The following is a 17,009-nucleotide window of genomic DNA, read 5'->3' on the forward strand; positions in this document are numbered from 1 at the left end:
GTGAGTTCTGGGGCAGTCCGATCCCGTAACCTGAGGGGGAACCACTCAGTCAGTCCAATCATCAAAACACCCCCAGAACAAACATAATGTGCTACAAAGCATCATTAAACTGCCTTTCTCTGGACCAAGTTTCAAATAATTTCGTTCAGTGTTTTATAGGAAACGGCTGTTAGCTGAAATAATGGAGTGAATGGAGTAAAATCACCATTCTTAAAGGGCCAGTTCACACACAAATGAAAATACTCTCTATTACTCAATCTGCTTGTAAGTGCATTCGACAGTGATCATGAAATTTTCCATATCCATAAGAACTACTCAAGTCATACTTATGTGGGTCAAAAGCAAAAGTTCAGCTAACTGCATTTAACATCTATTTCAACTATAATTCATTTTCATGTAATTGCAATAAACATTCAATTAATATGTGTCCAAAAAAAAAATAATCAATTCCATTCTCACTTATTATTTTTAAAGTATATAATTTCCATAATAAACACTTTATTAAAGTATACTGAAGTGTACTTCTTTTTTCACAAGGGACATTAGTTAATCTTACAGATTTATGTTTGTCTACATTTTATATTGATGAGAGTAATTAAGCAAACAGTGGAGAAGAACAATATAACCACTTATATGTTTGGTGCGCAGTATACACGTTTATTTCTTAAATACCCCATTATCATTTTTAAAAAATATGAATTTATAAATTCAGTGAAATAATGAGTTTTACTGCTTAGAACAGAGCAATATTAATTATAGTAATAATAACAATAATATACCATATAAAAGAAAAAAAACTGAAATATGTTAAAATATAAGTCATTAATGCTGAGCAAATAATTTTGCTGCATTTAAGGGCAAAACTGAAGGTCAAGACCTGTCTGTTAAATTCCAGCTGATGCATGAGGCCATGCTTATTAATCGATTAAAAAAACATACATAACATCTTCCAGCACAGAGACAGAGGTATAATACGTGCTGAGGGGGAATGAACAGACATGAGACATGAAACAACAGGCTTAATGTAATTCACACGACACGAGCAGGGCATGAGCTCAATTAGCCCTGCTGCCCAGCTCAGGGTTAGGCCTGGGAAATGAAATCATTACAGACTGGACCACAATTATTTTCCCCAGTGCTCTCTCTTTCCTCCAGCACACCTCTCAGTGCCGCCTTCGGGAAAGATCTGTGCGTCCTGTAGGCAGCTCAGGAAAACAGCCAGGTTTGCATTTAAATTGGCTTCCCCACAAAAATGCATGACAGCAGGAGAGATCTCTGCCAAGTTGACTTCTTCCTTTTTCTCCCCTTGTAAGTTGTGCATTCGTTAATACATTCTAAAAAATGCAAATGTGAAGTTTGAATACTTCTAACCAATTTGTCTCTATTTTCTTCTCTTGATTCCCTTCGAGCACAGTATCTACCTCCCAATGGCAGTCCAGATTTCTAATGACTTTATTTATCTCATTTTGCTCATTGAATAACACAACACAGCAGTTTTCTCCACATCCAGAGAAGAATCATCCAGTATTCTGGCCGATCTGCCTCTAGCTTTTACATATGATTGATAAAATATTTCAAATCATGTAATGATTTTGAATTATTTATTGTATGCCAGTGAATTTTTCAAGGGAGGCAAAGTTGTCTTAAAAAATAATAGGAAAAACAATGGTTTATTTAATCTAATTGAGATTAAATGCTTTACATTTAATATTGGTATACAAATACCATGCTACCGTAGTATTGTAACAGTATTAAGGCCCGTTCACACCAAGCACGATAACTATAAAGATAACGATAAAGATATAGTTCTTAAAATCGTTCTCAATATTAAAGTATAGCGGAGTCCACACTACAACTATAACGATAAAGGCATAGAGAAACGGTATCGTTGGAATCATTTTCAGAACGATTTTTTCCCAGCTGATGAACGATACAAACATTGACATCCAATCAGAATCAATCCTGCTATAACGAGCTCGAGGATTTAAAGCGGCAGACGCACGTGCGCTCAGAATAAACAGACGATATCGTTCGCTGGTGTGGACGCTAATATCGTTATCTTTATAGTTATCTTTATAGTTATCGTTCTTGGTGTGAACAGGCCTTTACTCATTAGTTAATTATTAATTAAAAAACTTAGCTAAAATAAAAAATAAAATAAAAGTAAATACAATGTAGCGAAATGTTAGCTTTAGGCCCTGGTTGTATCGTTATTTCGACCATGTGTGTTTCAGCTCTTTTCATCCATTGCAATCTGTATGTCTGGTCATGTGATCTCAACATAGCTACCATTTGCATACAATGAAAGTCAGTAGGGTCCAAAACAACATGAGGGTGAGTAAACAATAACAGTATGTTCACTTTTGGGGTGAACTATCCCTTCAGTGTTAAATAAGCCATAAGCTACATCATCTGTCCGATTAAATTGTTCTAACTCAATTTGTACATCCTGCTTACCTTCAATAGCAAAGGGTTTTCCAACTGTCAGCAGCTTGCAGTCAGCATCAATGGACACCTCGTAGTCCAACAGGGCTTTGTCCATAATAAAAGCATCAAGTTGAGGCGGATCTGTCCTTCACAACATAAAAAGAGGGGGGCTACAAAACTACACACAGGCAGACACACACGCACTCTCTCTCATTAAACATGCACAGTATGATTTTCATAAGTCAGACTGTGCATCTCATTCCGGTGCAAATGGAACACAGACATCATTTGTCTGAGATAAATGTTCATAAACTGCAGCAGTGGCCATAAATCAGCAGTTACGCTATAGATGCAAGCTGAATAGAGCCCAAAAAGGACTTTTAATGGATAGTGACACCTTAAGGGCAGCTGCCCACCCTTGCTTAATGTAATCATAATAAAAGACGTCATTTATCAAAAAGTTCAGCCATCAGCAAATTTGAAATTAAACAAATTTAGCAGCACGACTTGTGGTTGATAAGAATAGTTATTTTCCATGTTGTCAGTACAAATCAAAATGATCATTGCCAAAGCTATTGACATTTCACCACTAGTAGTTTCTTTAAAAAAAAAAAAAAAAAAACTCTTGAATTTGGAGTACAAACATGACTGCATAAAAACGGCGTCAAAAGCCAATAGCAGACAGACTGTGGCATAAATTTAAAAAACCAAATGTTTCAGAAATGAATTGCTTTGCGATACATACGGTCACTGATACCTCTGATCCTCTTCTCAAAATTAAAAAAAGGATTAAAGTGTTTTCAGCCAATTCAAAGACTTCATGGATCTTTGACTCTTTTGAAGACGTTTGTCTCTTTTAAGTTCTCTTCCAATTACATTCTGAGTGATACATCCAAAAAATTAAATGAAGCAACTTCTATGCTATGATTTCAGGCTTAATTCTGCCATCTGCCATATAGACTTAAACTCTACTAAGGAATTATTGAAGGAAGTGAGATGCGGCGACTCTCAGAAATGTTAACATTTTCTCCTCTCCTTCTAAATGCATCTCTGGTGTGAGAGCAAACTAGGTTAGAAGTCTTGAGTCCAGCCAAAAAAAGAAAATAAAAAATCAAGTGGTTTACTTTCATTGGAAAGAAACTTGTTAATTAAGCTTTAGATAAAAACCACATAGGATTTTTTTAATTCTCCTCCTTATATTTTTTTTTATATAGCTGTGCCAGCTCTCCTCTCACTTTTTTATATAGCCGAAAAATAAAAACAAATACAAATTTTAATAAAAAAAAAAAAAAAACACACTTCACAATTTGGTATGTGTGTGACAGACTGTGGCACTGCAGCTGGCAGGAAACAACAAACGGTTCGCCTGGCGAGCAGCAGTGAGAGGGAATCTCAGAACTTAGACTCAAATACACTGAGAGAAAAATTGCCTTAGGCAAACACCTCATTTTATTATTCAAAAATTGAATTCATTTGGCCGAAATATTGACACCTGCAGTATTGTAGACCAGTGAGTCAAGGGGGACTGTTAGAGAAAAGATTCAGCATTTGCATTTGCATTGTTTTGAACAGGGTGCAACTGCTGTTTGAATTATTGATCACTCTGCACAAGGTTTTTTTCCCATGTGTTGTAAATTTCACTTTTTGCTAACAGTGTTTGGCAGTATAACTACACCAGGAGCACTTGCTGCCATCTGCTAGCCAAATGCATTCTGTTTGGATGAATTGATCTCTTACTTGAGAGTGGCGACACCATCAGGTGTGGTGGGCTCGTTGAACTTCCGCATGTACTCGTGCATCTCAGGAAAACTCTTTTTCATGTAATCCTCCGCACTGCTTTCCCGAACAGTGCCGAATCGGAATCCCTGAGATGCGTGGTGGAGCTGAGGCCAAAGGCAGGGGGAAAAAAAAACGCTAAAGTCTTAGGAGTCAAAGTGTGGTAAAAAAATAAATAATTATAAACCATGATACATGTTCAATTATTGATATAATATAGGAGGTTTTATCCACGGTGCATTCAAAGTATCAGTTATTTGCACTGCTAGTGCCACGCTCTACTGTTTGAGCTATAGGACTGCTCTTTGAACTATGATATATAACAGCTGTGCACTGTACTGTAATGTAAACAACGTTGTTCAATAATTTAGGGTCAATTTTTATCCATTGATGATAATTATGTTTTTCTTTCCTAACAAATTTCTTCTGAAATATCATATTTTATCCATTAAGAGAGAACACACCATAAGCTCACACATAATTGCCTTTATGTCCCTTCCATTACAGTTTTTGTAATGATTATTTTCAAAATAATTAATAAAACGTTCAAAAATCTATGCAAAAATAAACCGACTTATAATGTTATAATATAATGTTAATGTTATAATATAATGTTAATATAATGTTCTTGCAATATAAGAAAACATTTAGTTGTACTCATATTCACAAAAACTGTAATCTATTTTACCAACCAAACACATTGTTATAGTTTGGAATCATTTTATGATTTTAATTCAAATAAATATTACAATTTGAGGTTAACCTGGTCAAGAAAATAATATTTGGTTGACCAGACAAGGCCAGTCCCATTGATTGAGAAACTGTCAACTACAGTGCTCTCCATAAGTATTGGAACAGTAAAGATAAAATTGTTCTTTTCGTTTGCTGTGGAGTCAAGAAATCTGTAAATATGATTAAAAGATAAATATGAGACAAAACTACAGAATGTCACATTTTATTATTGGGTGATTCAACAGAAAGATGTTTTGTCAACTAAGAAGATCAGCATTTTTAGGGTTTCATCTCCCTATCTGATGTGAACAGATGTATTGGAACAGTTGCCTCACAAGTGTTCAGCTGTGTCCTGTTGCATTAATACTTCAGATATTAAAAGCAGGGAATGTGTTTTATCAGTTATACCCATTGCTTGTGCATTCTAAGTCTTGCATTTGATCATGAAACACACAAACCAGGATGAAGACGAGGAAGCCGACTCTGAAAGAAAAGCAAGCAATTTGGATGCTAAAAGAAAACAAGTCAATTAGAACTATAGGAAAAAACAAAGAGCATATGGAGAAATCAAGAGTTTGGAAACTACTGGCGACATCAGCAACCAATGTCGACCTGATCGGCTGAGAAAAACAACAGTAGTTGATGACAGACAAATCATAAAAGCTGTGAAAATGAACCCTAAAATACATGTGTGTAAAATCACCAACAACCTCCAGAAAGCTGGGGTGATGCTTTGTCAATCTACAGTCAACAGGAGAATTTGACACAGAATTACAGAAGCTACACAGCAAGATGCAAACCTCTGATCAGCACCAACAATAGAAAGACAAGATTCTTCACAAATGTGAGCCAATAGAGTTGATGGACCGATGAGATAAAGATAGCTGTCTCTAATACAGGACCTCTTCATTTAATGATGACTTAATGTATGATGGCAGTAGCAGAATGAATTTGGAAGGGTACAAAATCATCTTGGCAACCAATAGTCAAGAAAATGCCACCAAACTCATTAGAAAGCACTTCATGGATCAGGACAATGACCCAAAACACCAAGGACTTTATCAGGAAAAAAATAATAATTAAATCTTAGATTGCCCAAATCAGTCTCCAGATTTAAATCTGACTGAACATTAATTTCACCAGCTGAAGGGAAGACTAAAGACAGATACTCCCCAAAACAAGCAACAGTTGCAATTGGCTGGAAGAAAAGCATTTCAAAGCATGAGAACAAGAGTCTGGTGATGTCTATGGGTTGCAGACTCACTGCTCTGATTGCATGCAAGGGATCTGCTACTAAATTTTAGCTTTTACTCTTTTCCTTCTGCCTTAAATTCAACTGTCCCAATACTTATGCTCACATGAAATAGTGGGATGAACTCTAAAAGTATTGTCCTTTTTATTTGGTAAAACATGTGTGTGTCGAAAGACCTAAAAAAAAGACCTTTGTCGCTTATTCATCTTTTAATAATATTTGCAAATGTCTTGACTCCACAGCAGAGAAAGATATTTTGTCTTTACTGTTCCAATACTTATGGAGGGCACTGTATGTTACCTGTCAATCCATGCAGTTTGTCCATTACATAGTTGACAAACTCATCTTCATAAAAAACATATTTTCCATGCAATATCAAAATGGTGTTTAACAATTAAGCTTAGCGACGAGCAGAATAGCTTCACTGACAAAATCCATAAATTGAATTGGTTTTATTGAGAAATCTTTTTTTCCTGATGTAAAATGTACCTTAAATTAAAGCGAAGCATCTTTAAGGATCTCACCTTGGCATCATGTATTCCAGAGACCTCTTCGAAGGTCTTTTCCCCAACCATAACTGCGGCCAGATTTGCAGTGTAACTAGACAAAACCAGCAGGCAAAATATGGCCCACAGGTTCATCAGGAAACGTCCAGTCCAACACTTGGGCGTCTTACTGGCAACTGTGCGGCCGAAGAGGATGGCGTAGCAGAGGTTGAGGGCTGAGGAGTAGGAGAAAACCTTCACGCGGTTTCGCCCATGAGGCGTCATGCCGAAGGGACTCTTCCATTCATAGAGGGTGAGGAAGAGCGCTGTGATGTGCAGCGCCACAAAGATGCCCATCCACATGGACCAGTGCAACGGCCACATGAACGCTCCGATGGGTGCAGCTGTGTCCTTACTGCGCACTAGTATGCCCAAACTCGTGGAAAAGAACGGGCTGGTGAAGTCAATCACTTTACTGCGAGCTGAATTGATGCTGAAGCTGGTAACAGCCATATCGGCCACCCCGCTCAGCAGGTCACCCACCAACCCTGTCCACTGTCCACCCTTGACAGCTCCATATTTCCCGTCCCCAACTATGTACAGGTCAAACTCAAAGTTCATGTCCTCTGCCAGCTTCTCCAGCAGATCAATACAGTATCCATAGCAGCACTTGCTGAAATCCGGTGGCAAAAAGCTGCTGTTGCCTTGAGCACGTTCAGTGTACAAGTGGTCCAGGGTTTCCGAGTTATTTGTCCCTGCATCTAGACAGTATTGCCCAGCGGGACAGTTCCCATCCTCATCTACCTCTCGAGTGAACACGAATGGGTGCTCCACTAGAGTGACCACCCGTACACGACTCCCCGACACGGGAAAGCTGGCCCGCCATCTACGACCCCCCCTGCCCATCTGGCCTTCAGTGCGTTGCCGAGGAGGTGATCCCTGCCATAATCCCTGCTCCTCCACATCCAACCTACCGCCTTCCCAGCTGCCTACAGTCACCCACGTGGGCTGACCGACGGCATCACGGCGCAGACTCCAAATGTGGACCCTCTGAGAGGTGAGTACACGGGAGAGGTTGCGTTGAACGCTGACAGGGCCCGTCAACCCTACAAAGGATGTATTAGAGAGGAACCTGAGGGTGAAAGAATACAAGAGTCAGATGATGATTGAAAGAGGCGTAGATGGTCAATAACACCTGGAGAAAGCTATGCATTAGCATTCCTATTCATGCCAAATTGCTCAACTGGGACAGAACCTTCCAGAAGAATAAAACCACCGTGGCAAATGGATGCCAGAATTGACCCTTCACAAAGCAATTTGTCAACTGGTAGAGATTTTGGAATATCGTCTCTATCGCGGTTACATGCTCACATAACGCTGCTTTGCTACGTGGTCACAAAAAACGCATTAAGCATTGAGGTTTAAAAACAAGTAATTTTAAGCCATTAAAATTCAGCAAAAGAGAACTATTTTCACTATATGCACGAGCTGTCAGAGAGGCATGCACACGTGAAGATGGTGCTAACAAAGCATGAATGTATTGAACCAAGTTATTTTTGGCGCTTTACAGGCCTTAAATTACTAAATACACACACTTGTTTGTGTCAAAATGTCTGTCATTGCAAGTATCCTTGTAAAACACAGTAATTCAGGTCTTAAGTGAAAAAAAAAACAGTGTAACAGTACATTGCAGCTAAAGTGACAGCAGTCTAATTTTCCCTTTGTCTGTCATTCATGTTAATCAAACAACAAAAGAGAGAAAATCTCTCAGTACTCTTGACTAAATCACTTTTGTAACTTCAATAACTGATCATGTGAACTGGCAGATTTGGCTTTGTTATTGGTGAGATCACCTGTCAATCAAACTCTCCGCGAAGGGTCTATTAAAATTTTGAAAGGCCATCAGTTAACAAAGATGTTTATGTCACAGCCACAACATATGCCAACATGAGCTAATAGGCCTATGCTAATCAGCCCTGCAAAATTACTCAAGGGGAACCCAGACAAAGAGTCTGGTTCAAGTTTGAGTAAGTAACAGGATCGAACACAGGTTAAGCTAGCTTCATCCTCTCCAGAAGCAAAACAGATAGAAAATGTGACTGCGGGATAGGGGGAAGGCCTGGGAGAGGGACTGCCTAGCTGGATGACTGACACAGTCTGGCATCCGTCACACCATAAACTACAAATGTTGCCTTCACAGAGCAATATATTTGATTGTGAAACCCCCTTCCACTCTTCAGAATTACAGCCACTCGGTCGGCAGGGCTGCTGCACTGGTGCGCAGCTCGGGTCACTTAAGGAAATGCTTTGACATTGAGTTTGAAGATTAATGTCTAGAGTCATAAATAATAGATATGACATTTGACTAATGCTGTGTTAGTTAATGAAAAACTGAGGAGTGAAGCTTAACATGTCATTTAGCTCCTTTATTCATAGTTTTACCCGTCACAGGAAGTCAAATGGTCCAATTTAACCAAACAACGATTAACAGTGTGTATATAAGTGACATCAAAAACACAGTATGTGTGTTAGAATGTCATGTTGCTATTTACTTAAAAGCCCTCTTTGATTATACTCTTACGTTATGATCTTTTATATACTGAAAAGAGAGCTGGCAGAGGCTTGGGGGAGGGGTTAGATTGCTAAAACATTTTTAGAACTGATGACTAAAAAAATTAAATATCCTGAATAATGCTCCTTTTTTAACACTTCATTTCGAGTCAAGTCCAATTTAGACATTCTACTTATATTATAAGTAACTTTCTCACTAGATTATTAGTAGACTAGGAATAGGTAAAATAATGTGAGACAGAACTATAACTTCTAATAATCAAATTGTGCACTGTAGGTGAAGCTACTTTGAAATTGTTGTGACTTTACTTAAAGTACTTCATCTTTTCTAAAAGCTTCCAACAAAAGGTAGCTCAATACAATGATGATACCTTTTGTTACTCCATGATATTAATAAACACCACCAATAAAAAAGATTTGAAATGCAGCACAAAACCTCTGTGAAGTGGGGACTGTGAATTGTTTCTGCAAATCTAAATATATTCACTACAATCAAACAGACATTTCGGCATTAGAAAGGTTTACTCTGTGTAAACATGCATGCATAAAAAAGTTAGCCTGTTACTAGGTGGATAATGAATATTGACCACTCTGACTCTAAAAATATATATAGTCTTATCGCTCTGTGTAAACTTTCTTGAAAAGAACATCATTCTGAATAACAATAGTCATCTACATTATGACTGAACTGTCATATGTGGGCAAGATAATGTTGTCTAATAATAATCTCCTCACTTGCTTATATCCTTAAGGTAAGAAAATGCATGCATTTGCAAAATCATTGTTAAAAGAGCAAAGTTTTGCACATTTTTTTAGTGCTACAATGCAGGCAAATTCTTGCATGAGCTGCAGAGCTATGTATCACTCTCCCGCAGCAATGCCCTCGCAATCGTCCGGCATTATGCAGCATGTTAGGGTCCGGTTGGCAGATTTTCAGCCTTATCCTGTTGTGATGAGAGGCCCAGGCTTCCCACACAGCCACATTTCACTTCTGTTTGTTGTGAGAGATATAGTGGTGTGTGGCAGAGTGCTGGCATGATCCACACAAAATGATGGCCTGCGTGGTAGGTGGGTGCCAGAGCTTTTGATAAGAGTGATCCCTCCTCAGGGAAAGGCAACTGAGGGGAAGTCATAAATAAAGCTTAAAGCTCTAAAGCATGTCTGCATTCCAGCTGAGTGTCTGGGCAAACACCAGTAATTTGTCGCAGCATGAGAAAGTGGCCATGTGCCTGTCCTTTAGCATGACACTAGCTGTCTGGGATATCTCATCCAGATGGTAGGATGTTCTACTGATGAAGGTTAAGAATAAAACATCAAAACAATTTAGTCTCTCAAAATATGTGACAAATAATAAAGTGAATGTTGGTGTATTTTATTCCTATTTAGCCATTATCGATGAATTTCCAGAATCTAATTTGTCTAACCAGCTATTTATTATGAAATTCCAATCCATTTGAAAGAGCAGTTCATTTAGCACAACAATAGCACATCTTAGAGTCCACACCACAAAACATGAGGTGGCACAATTGTGGCATTCAACACAAGCGTTTGGATGTACTACAGGTAAAATAGTAGCAGTATAAAAGCAGTAGCACTAGCTGCCTAACAGGGAACTTTCACTTTTTTCATCTTTTATTTATTTAGTTATTTACAAATTATAAAATTGTTAGGACAAAACATTCTTAAAGGAATGTTTATAGAACTTTCTCATAACATAATATTTGAGATAGGTTCTAAAACATTGAAAGAAAACATTCAACAACAATCTCAAAACGTTCTTTTGATGTTTTTTTGTATGTGATGAATACTTTAAGAAACATTTTTAGAATGTTCAACAACATTCTCAGAATGTCCTTTTGATGTTTTTTGTATGTGATGAATACTCCAAGAAACATTTTTAGAACATTAAATTAATATTCTAAATAATAACAAAAAATTACTGACTTAAAAAATTTAAAAATAAATGGACAAATAATGTTATATTTTGGGTGGAAAAGTTAGTAAAATGTTCTAAGAAATTATTTTGTAGCCTTTAAGTAATGTTATTATCACAAGAAGAAAGCTAACCATTTCAACATTATAAGCATTTCAAAACTATTTTCAAACAATAACCTAAATTTTTTACCAGGGTAGCAAGTTGTTAGCTATTTTATGCTCTATAAATATCTGACTTGTCACAGTAAAGCCAACAGTACACTGCAAGAAAAAAAAAAGTAATAATAGAGCACAATGTACTGTATTAAATGGATAGTTCCACCTAGAAATGAAAATTTGATGTTTATCTGCTTATCCCCGGGGCATCTAAGATGTATGTGACTTTGTTTCTTCAGTAGAACAAAAACGGAGTCTGTCAGTCTTATAATGAATGTGAATGGGAATCATGGCTAAAACATTAAAAAATTATAATAAAAAAACATACACAAACAAAAGTGTCTCTCTAAGTGGGCCATTGACACTCCTAATTGAGATTGTAGATAGAGTGTCAATGGTCATACAATTTCTTTATTTTTCGATTTATTTTTCAATATGTGTCTATTTATATTTTCACATTTTTATTTATTTATTTATTTTATAACCATTTGGCCAACTGTCTGTTGTTGTTGTTGTTGACTCTGTTAACTGGAAGCTTATGTCACCAAAACAAATTCCTTGTATGCGCAAGCATGGCAATAAAGCTCTTCTCTGGTTTTGTTTGTGTATGTTTTATTTTTAGTTTTATTGTATCCATTTTTGTTCTACTGAAGAGACAAAGTCATCTACATCTTAGATGCCCTGGGGATAAGCAGATAAACAAATTTTCATTTCTGGGTGAACTATCCCTTTAATACAGTACATTGTGCTCTATAAACTCAAAACCAGCCTCTTAACATCTTCATGTCTCCCCTTAATATTCACTTTATCAGTAAGATATTCATCATTCTCTACACATTAACATACTGACAGTGTCAACCTGTTTGCACATCTTAATATTTAAGACTACAGTTTACTCTCATGCACATTATTTTGCATTCTATATTTAATTCTAAAGTATACATCTTTTTTATATTTTATTCTTATATTTTTATTGTTTACTTTTAATTCATTCTTTCATAGCTATATTTATGTATTTATGTAATTCTTTAATAATTGCACTGTCCATGGAGCGGACCTGACTCACATTTCACTGCTTGTTATATATGCTGTGTATGTGACGAATAAAAATCTTGAATCTTGTTTTAGCCGTGATTCCCATTCACTTACATTACAAGACTGACAGACGGCAATGCTTTGTTTTAAAAATCTCAGTTTGTGTTCTACTGAAGAAACAAAGTCTCCCACACCTTGGATGCCCTGGGGGTAAGCAGATAAACATCAAATTTTCATTTTTGGGTGAACTATCCCTTGAAAATAAAGGAATTTATTTATATATATATTATTATATATTATATATATATATATATATATTTTTTTTTTTTTTTTTTTTTGAAGTTCCCACTTACAAGTACTTTTGCAGTGCTGTATATTGTTTTATAGCGTAGGCTCACTTGCTGCAGTTTTCAGCTGAAATGATCACAAGTGGTAGTGAAACACCAACAATTTTATTCCTGCTCACACAAATGATAATGAAACAGGCAGATTATAAAATAATAAAGGCCTTTTTAGCAGTTCCTTGCACAATGCTTTGTTATGAAAAACACTTCTACTATATAGTGCATGATTTTTTTTGTGCTGATACATAAAACTACTAATGTAATAAAATGTTGCCACATTCTTCTGTTTTAGAAAATAAAACTGAACACACTTTTAATAATACTAAGGATATTTAACTTTGAAAGTGTCAAGAAGCATGCACTGTAACATCATTTTGCAGAAATATCGGCACAGGCAAGTTTTTCCCCCCAGTATGCTTGCAAGGTTTTTTTTTATACTGGCACTCTATTATATCAATCAACATGCAACTTTAATTATCACATTTGAGAATGACACATTACACAATCATTCTGGTTCAGAGCACAGTGTCAGTAGAACACAGTTCAGTAAGATTACCTGTGTAACTCTTCAGCGCAGTTAGCAAACCATGCTTAGGACGGGAGATCTGTGCTGGTTTAATGGCTTTAGTGACTCATAATTGTTTACATGTATTCTAACACTGATTTTACAGTTCCATTGAAAGAGAAACTATAACTGTATCAAAGTTGGTTTGGTACAAAACGGCACAACTTAGCATCTGTAACCATTTGGCTTGATGGTGGAAAAGCACTAACTGTTTATCTAATTATTTTGTTTCGAATGTACGCAGCTTCAAAATGTCTTTTTATATCTGTTTTATATTTATCTTTTTTATATGTTTCACTTTGATGTGGATTCTCTGAAGAGGAAAATCACTTGTAATTTAATTCATAATTTAATTGGCTCATAATGCTGTAAAGAAGACCCCTTACTTTGTGAGTATGCCATACACTAATGCGTACACCCTCTTCTGACTACAAGCTTACCTCGATACAAAAGCTAAACAGATGTATTGAAACATTGTTTCACAAAACATAAAAAAAAAACTGAAACTGAACAGCTTGCTGTCTTTTCAGTCAGGGTGTAGGCTGTTGCTGTTGAGAGCTACATTTGACATGCGTGTTTCAAAAAAGGCTCTGCAGCATATGAATAAAGCATGCAACTTTTCCAAAGAATCTATGAATAAATAGATTAATTTATATGGTGGTCTGGGATGGTGCCATTTTGATGCTACAGTACACTAGCGTAGTCATGTTGTTCCCATCTCACACAATTCTGCACTGTTAAATTCCATTTTGTAGTAAAAGATGTGTGTATAGTGTGTTCTTAAGAGTAGCAGGATAATTACCAACACTTCTTTAACTGAAACAACAAAATTGGATACTTTATGGAATATAATGCATTGCTTTGTGGAGGGGGCCAAGAAATGCTTTAAACAGCTTTATGTAGTAGAATGGATAACAACACATGCTTCAAACGGTAGGTTTTCCACTTGAGATGAATGCATACACTCTATGAGTATAATGTGCAGTGTATGTGCACAGTGAGAAGTACATCATTTGGAACTTTGGAAATGTTTTTTAACTTTTGGAACTCAACTCTAGTGAAAAAAAGGGGTTTTACTTGTTACATAACTTATTTACTTAATCAAATAATACAAATTGAACAAATCAATAAATATCACTATACCATTGAACTGTTCATTATTCCATGATGTATTCCTTTAAATGTATATAATAATAATACCACTGAGCTGTAAATTATTTCATGATGCGGTAGTTTATCTATAACGATGGTAAAGTTACAATACTAATATGTATGCTTGTTTTTCTTGGCTTTTGTTAAAATAGCTTATATTTTGGCAGCAAACCACAGGGAAGCTTCTCATTCCAAACTTAAGAACATGTTTCATGCACATTGCATTTTCAAATGCGCATTAAAAGTATCAGATTAAATATTTATATAATTACAAGGCAATTTTTACAATTTGATAATTGTACTAAACCGCATTGTGTTCTCAGGAATTGTCAAAATAAGTAAAAATGTTAAAGGCCAACTGACAATTAATGTGGTTATGTATATTCTCCGACGCTTATTTTTACTAGCATTTGGTGCTTGCCGAGTTTTATTTTTAGTTTAGTCAGTGCCGATAGCCTTGTGGGCAGCACATCAACATAAAGCTTTGTTTTGTTTCAGGTGTGCAAATTCGAGTCCCGGTTCACAGATGTTTACCAATCCCATCCCCCTCTCACTCTTCTACTGTGCTTCCTGTCCTCTCTACACTGTCCTATCAAATTAAAGGCTAAAACGGCAAAAAAATAATAAAAACTTTGTGGACCTGCACCCATTTTTAAAAGAGAATGCACTGAGCCAGCTGATACAATGAGATAATATGGATTTACCTGGCAATGTACTGTCCGGATGAGGGCAGCTCATGTTTGTTGGGTTTGTCAAAACAGTTGACCATATTTTGGATGAGGGCTAGATCAGGCCGTACAACTGTGGCCGCAGTGACAGCTCGGTTGACCAACTGCAGGGCATCACGGATGTAGTAGTCCAGCGGTTTGCGGTCGACCTCTCCGTAGGCCAACAGTCCTAAAGGCAGACCAATAGAATGAAGGGCGTCTGGGCTAAGGGGATGTCCCATAATCCAATGTAATGTGGGCAATGTCAGCCCAAGGTCATGCGCACTGCGCAGAACGGAAGAGGCACACTCCGGGTCAGCCCCGAAAAGCAGGACCGAGGCGGGTGGAGAAAGGTCCTGATTAAAGTGCTCAGACAGGAAGTCAGAAATGTTAGTCGTGTGAGATGTGCTGTGGGACAGGTTCAGAGCGGCCCGCAGGTGCCAGTGTAAGGGTCCCCAGTCGGAGCGGCCTTGAAGATTCAGGAGATCCAAAAGACCCGCGTCCTCCCAGCCTTGGCAAAGCAGCGCCATGCTCTCCTCCCTGCCGCTGCGCTGCAGGACAGCTAGAAGCAGCTCCACCAGTCCTGACGGGGGAATACGGGTTGTCATCTGCAAGTGGAAGCGATTCTGAAGATAAAGGAGGCAACAGAAAGATTATCAGACTTTGAGGTCACAATGTGATTTATATCTCACAACTGCAACGTTACAGCTCATAACTCTTAACTGCATCTTTATTGATCTCACAATCACCAGCCTTTATTTCTCATAGTTGTGACTTTAAGTCTTACAATTGTGACTTTTATCTGAATTTCTCAAAATGGCATCTTTATTACTTGTAATTGTGATCATAGATCTCATTTTTATGACTTTTTAGCTTTATTTCACATAATTGGGACTTTAGTTCTCACAGTTGTTTAATCTTTATTTCTCATAATTGTGACTTTGGGTCTGACAATTGACTTTTTATATGAATTTATGATAAGTATATCTTTATTACACATTTTATCACACATTTTTGAGTTTATCTCCATATTTTTCAATTGTTGTGTTGTAATTATGACTTTAGATATCACAAGTGTGACTTTTTATCTTCTTTTTTATTTCTCTTCATTTTGACATTAAATGTCGCAATTGTAACTTTTTTTGTCTTTATTTTTCACAGTTGAGAAAGAAAGACTCTCGCAACCTAATTTCTTGCAGTTGTGATTCCTTATTTTGTATTTATGAATTTGCTTTGCTCTATTGTGTCTTTATAGCTGCCAAATGTGACTTTGTAGCTCAAATAGTATAAATAGATTCAAAATGTGTAAGAATACACCAGAGCTTAGAAAGAGCAACCATGGAGCAATTACATTTTCTTCTGGGTATCCGAAGTCCAAAGTTATTCATTAAAATGGCAATTTACCCTGAAAATTTAAGTCCCCCTTAAGGTCAAATACAGAATAAGTGCTTTGCTTCCTTCATCAGAGTCCACATCCTTTCAGCTTCACTCTTCCTTAAGTTCTCTCCTTCCTCGTCAGTATGCCACTCACATGAAATAACGGCACATTTCCCGCCATCTTGTATTCTTGGCCACAGTTCTGCATGTCCTTCCACAATATTGCTAGTTGCACTATTGATTTTGTACCATAAAACCAAAGGCTGTAATAAATTTCCTCTCTCTAGCATGGGCTTGACAGACAGTGCTACACCAGCAGTTTTAATGGCATGCAGAAGAAACGGCCCATAGCTCTTCAGCGCCTACTTATGTACCGTTAAACACAGATCATTGCACACAGTCAGGATGTGCATCTCAGGATTGACTCATCTCAGTATCGACAGTCTGAATCAAAAGGCCAACGTTTATTCCTTGACCTGTCTGACGTGTTAACGC

The 17,009-nt window shown here is 37.0% G+C and overlaps 1 protein-coding gene across 2 annotated transcripts in view; it reads right to left on the reverse strand.

Annotated features, from left to right (window-relative positions):
• Nucleotides 1–10: 10 nt before the first annotated feature.
• LOC113078631 (glutamate receptor ionotropic, NMDA 3A-like) overlaps nucleotides 11–17,009 on the reverse strand; it is a 62,101-nt gene continuing 45,102 nt past the window's right edge. The window contains exons 2-6 of one of the 2 annotated variants that reach the window (XM_026250952.1): nucleotides 15,135–15,763; nucleotides 6,712–7,804; nucleotides 4,165–4,310; nucleotides 2,458–2,568; nucleotides 11–30 (exon numbers count right to left, since the gene is read on the reverse strand). In XM_026250952.1, the coding sequence (XP_026106737.1) occupies nucleotides 2,553–2,568; nucleotides 4,165–4,310; nucleotides 6,712–7,804; nucleotides 15,135–15,763 (1,884 nt within the window). In that variant the 3' untranslated portion in view covers nucleotides 11–30; nucleotides 2,458–2,552. Of the gene's footprint in view, nucleotides 31–2,457; nucleotides 2,569–3,773; nucleotides 4,311–6,711; nucleotides 7,805–15,134; nucleotides 15,764–17,009 lie in introns of those variants that run through there. The other variant, XM_026250953.1, reaches the window with a different exon arrangement.

Source organism: Carassius auratus, unplaced genomic scaffold (assembly GCF_003368295.1).
Source record: "Carassius auratus strain Wakin unplaced genomic scaffold, ASM336829v1 scaf_tig00026159, whole genome shotgun sequence".
Lineage (NCBI taxonomy): Eukaryota > Metazoa > Chordata > Actinopteri > Cypriniformes > Cyprinidae > Carassius > Carassius auratus.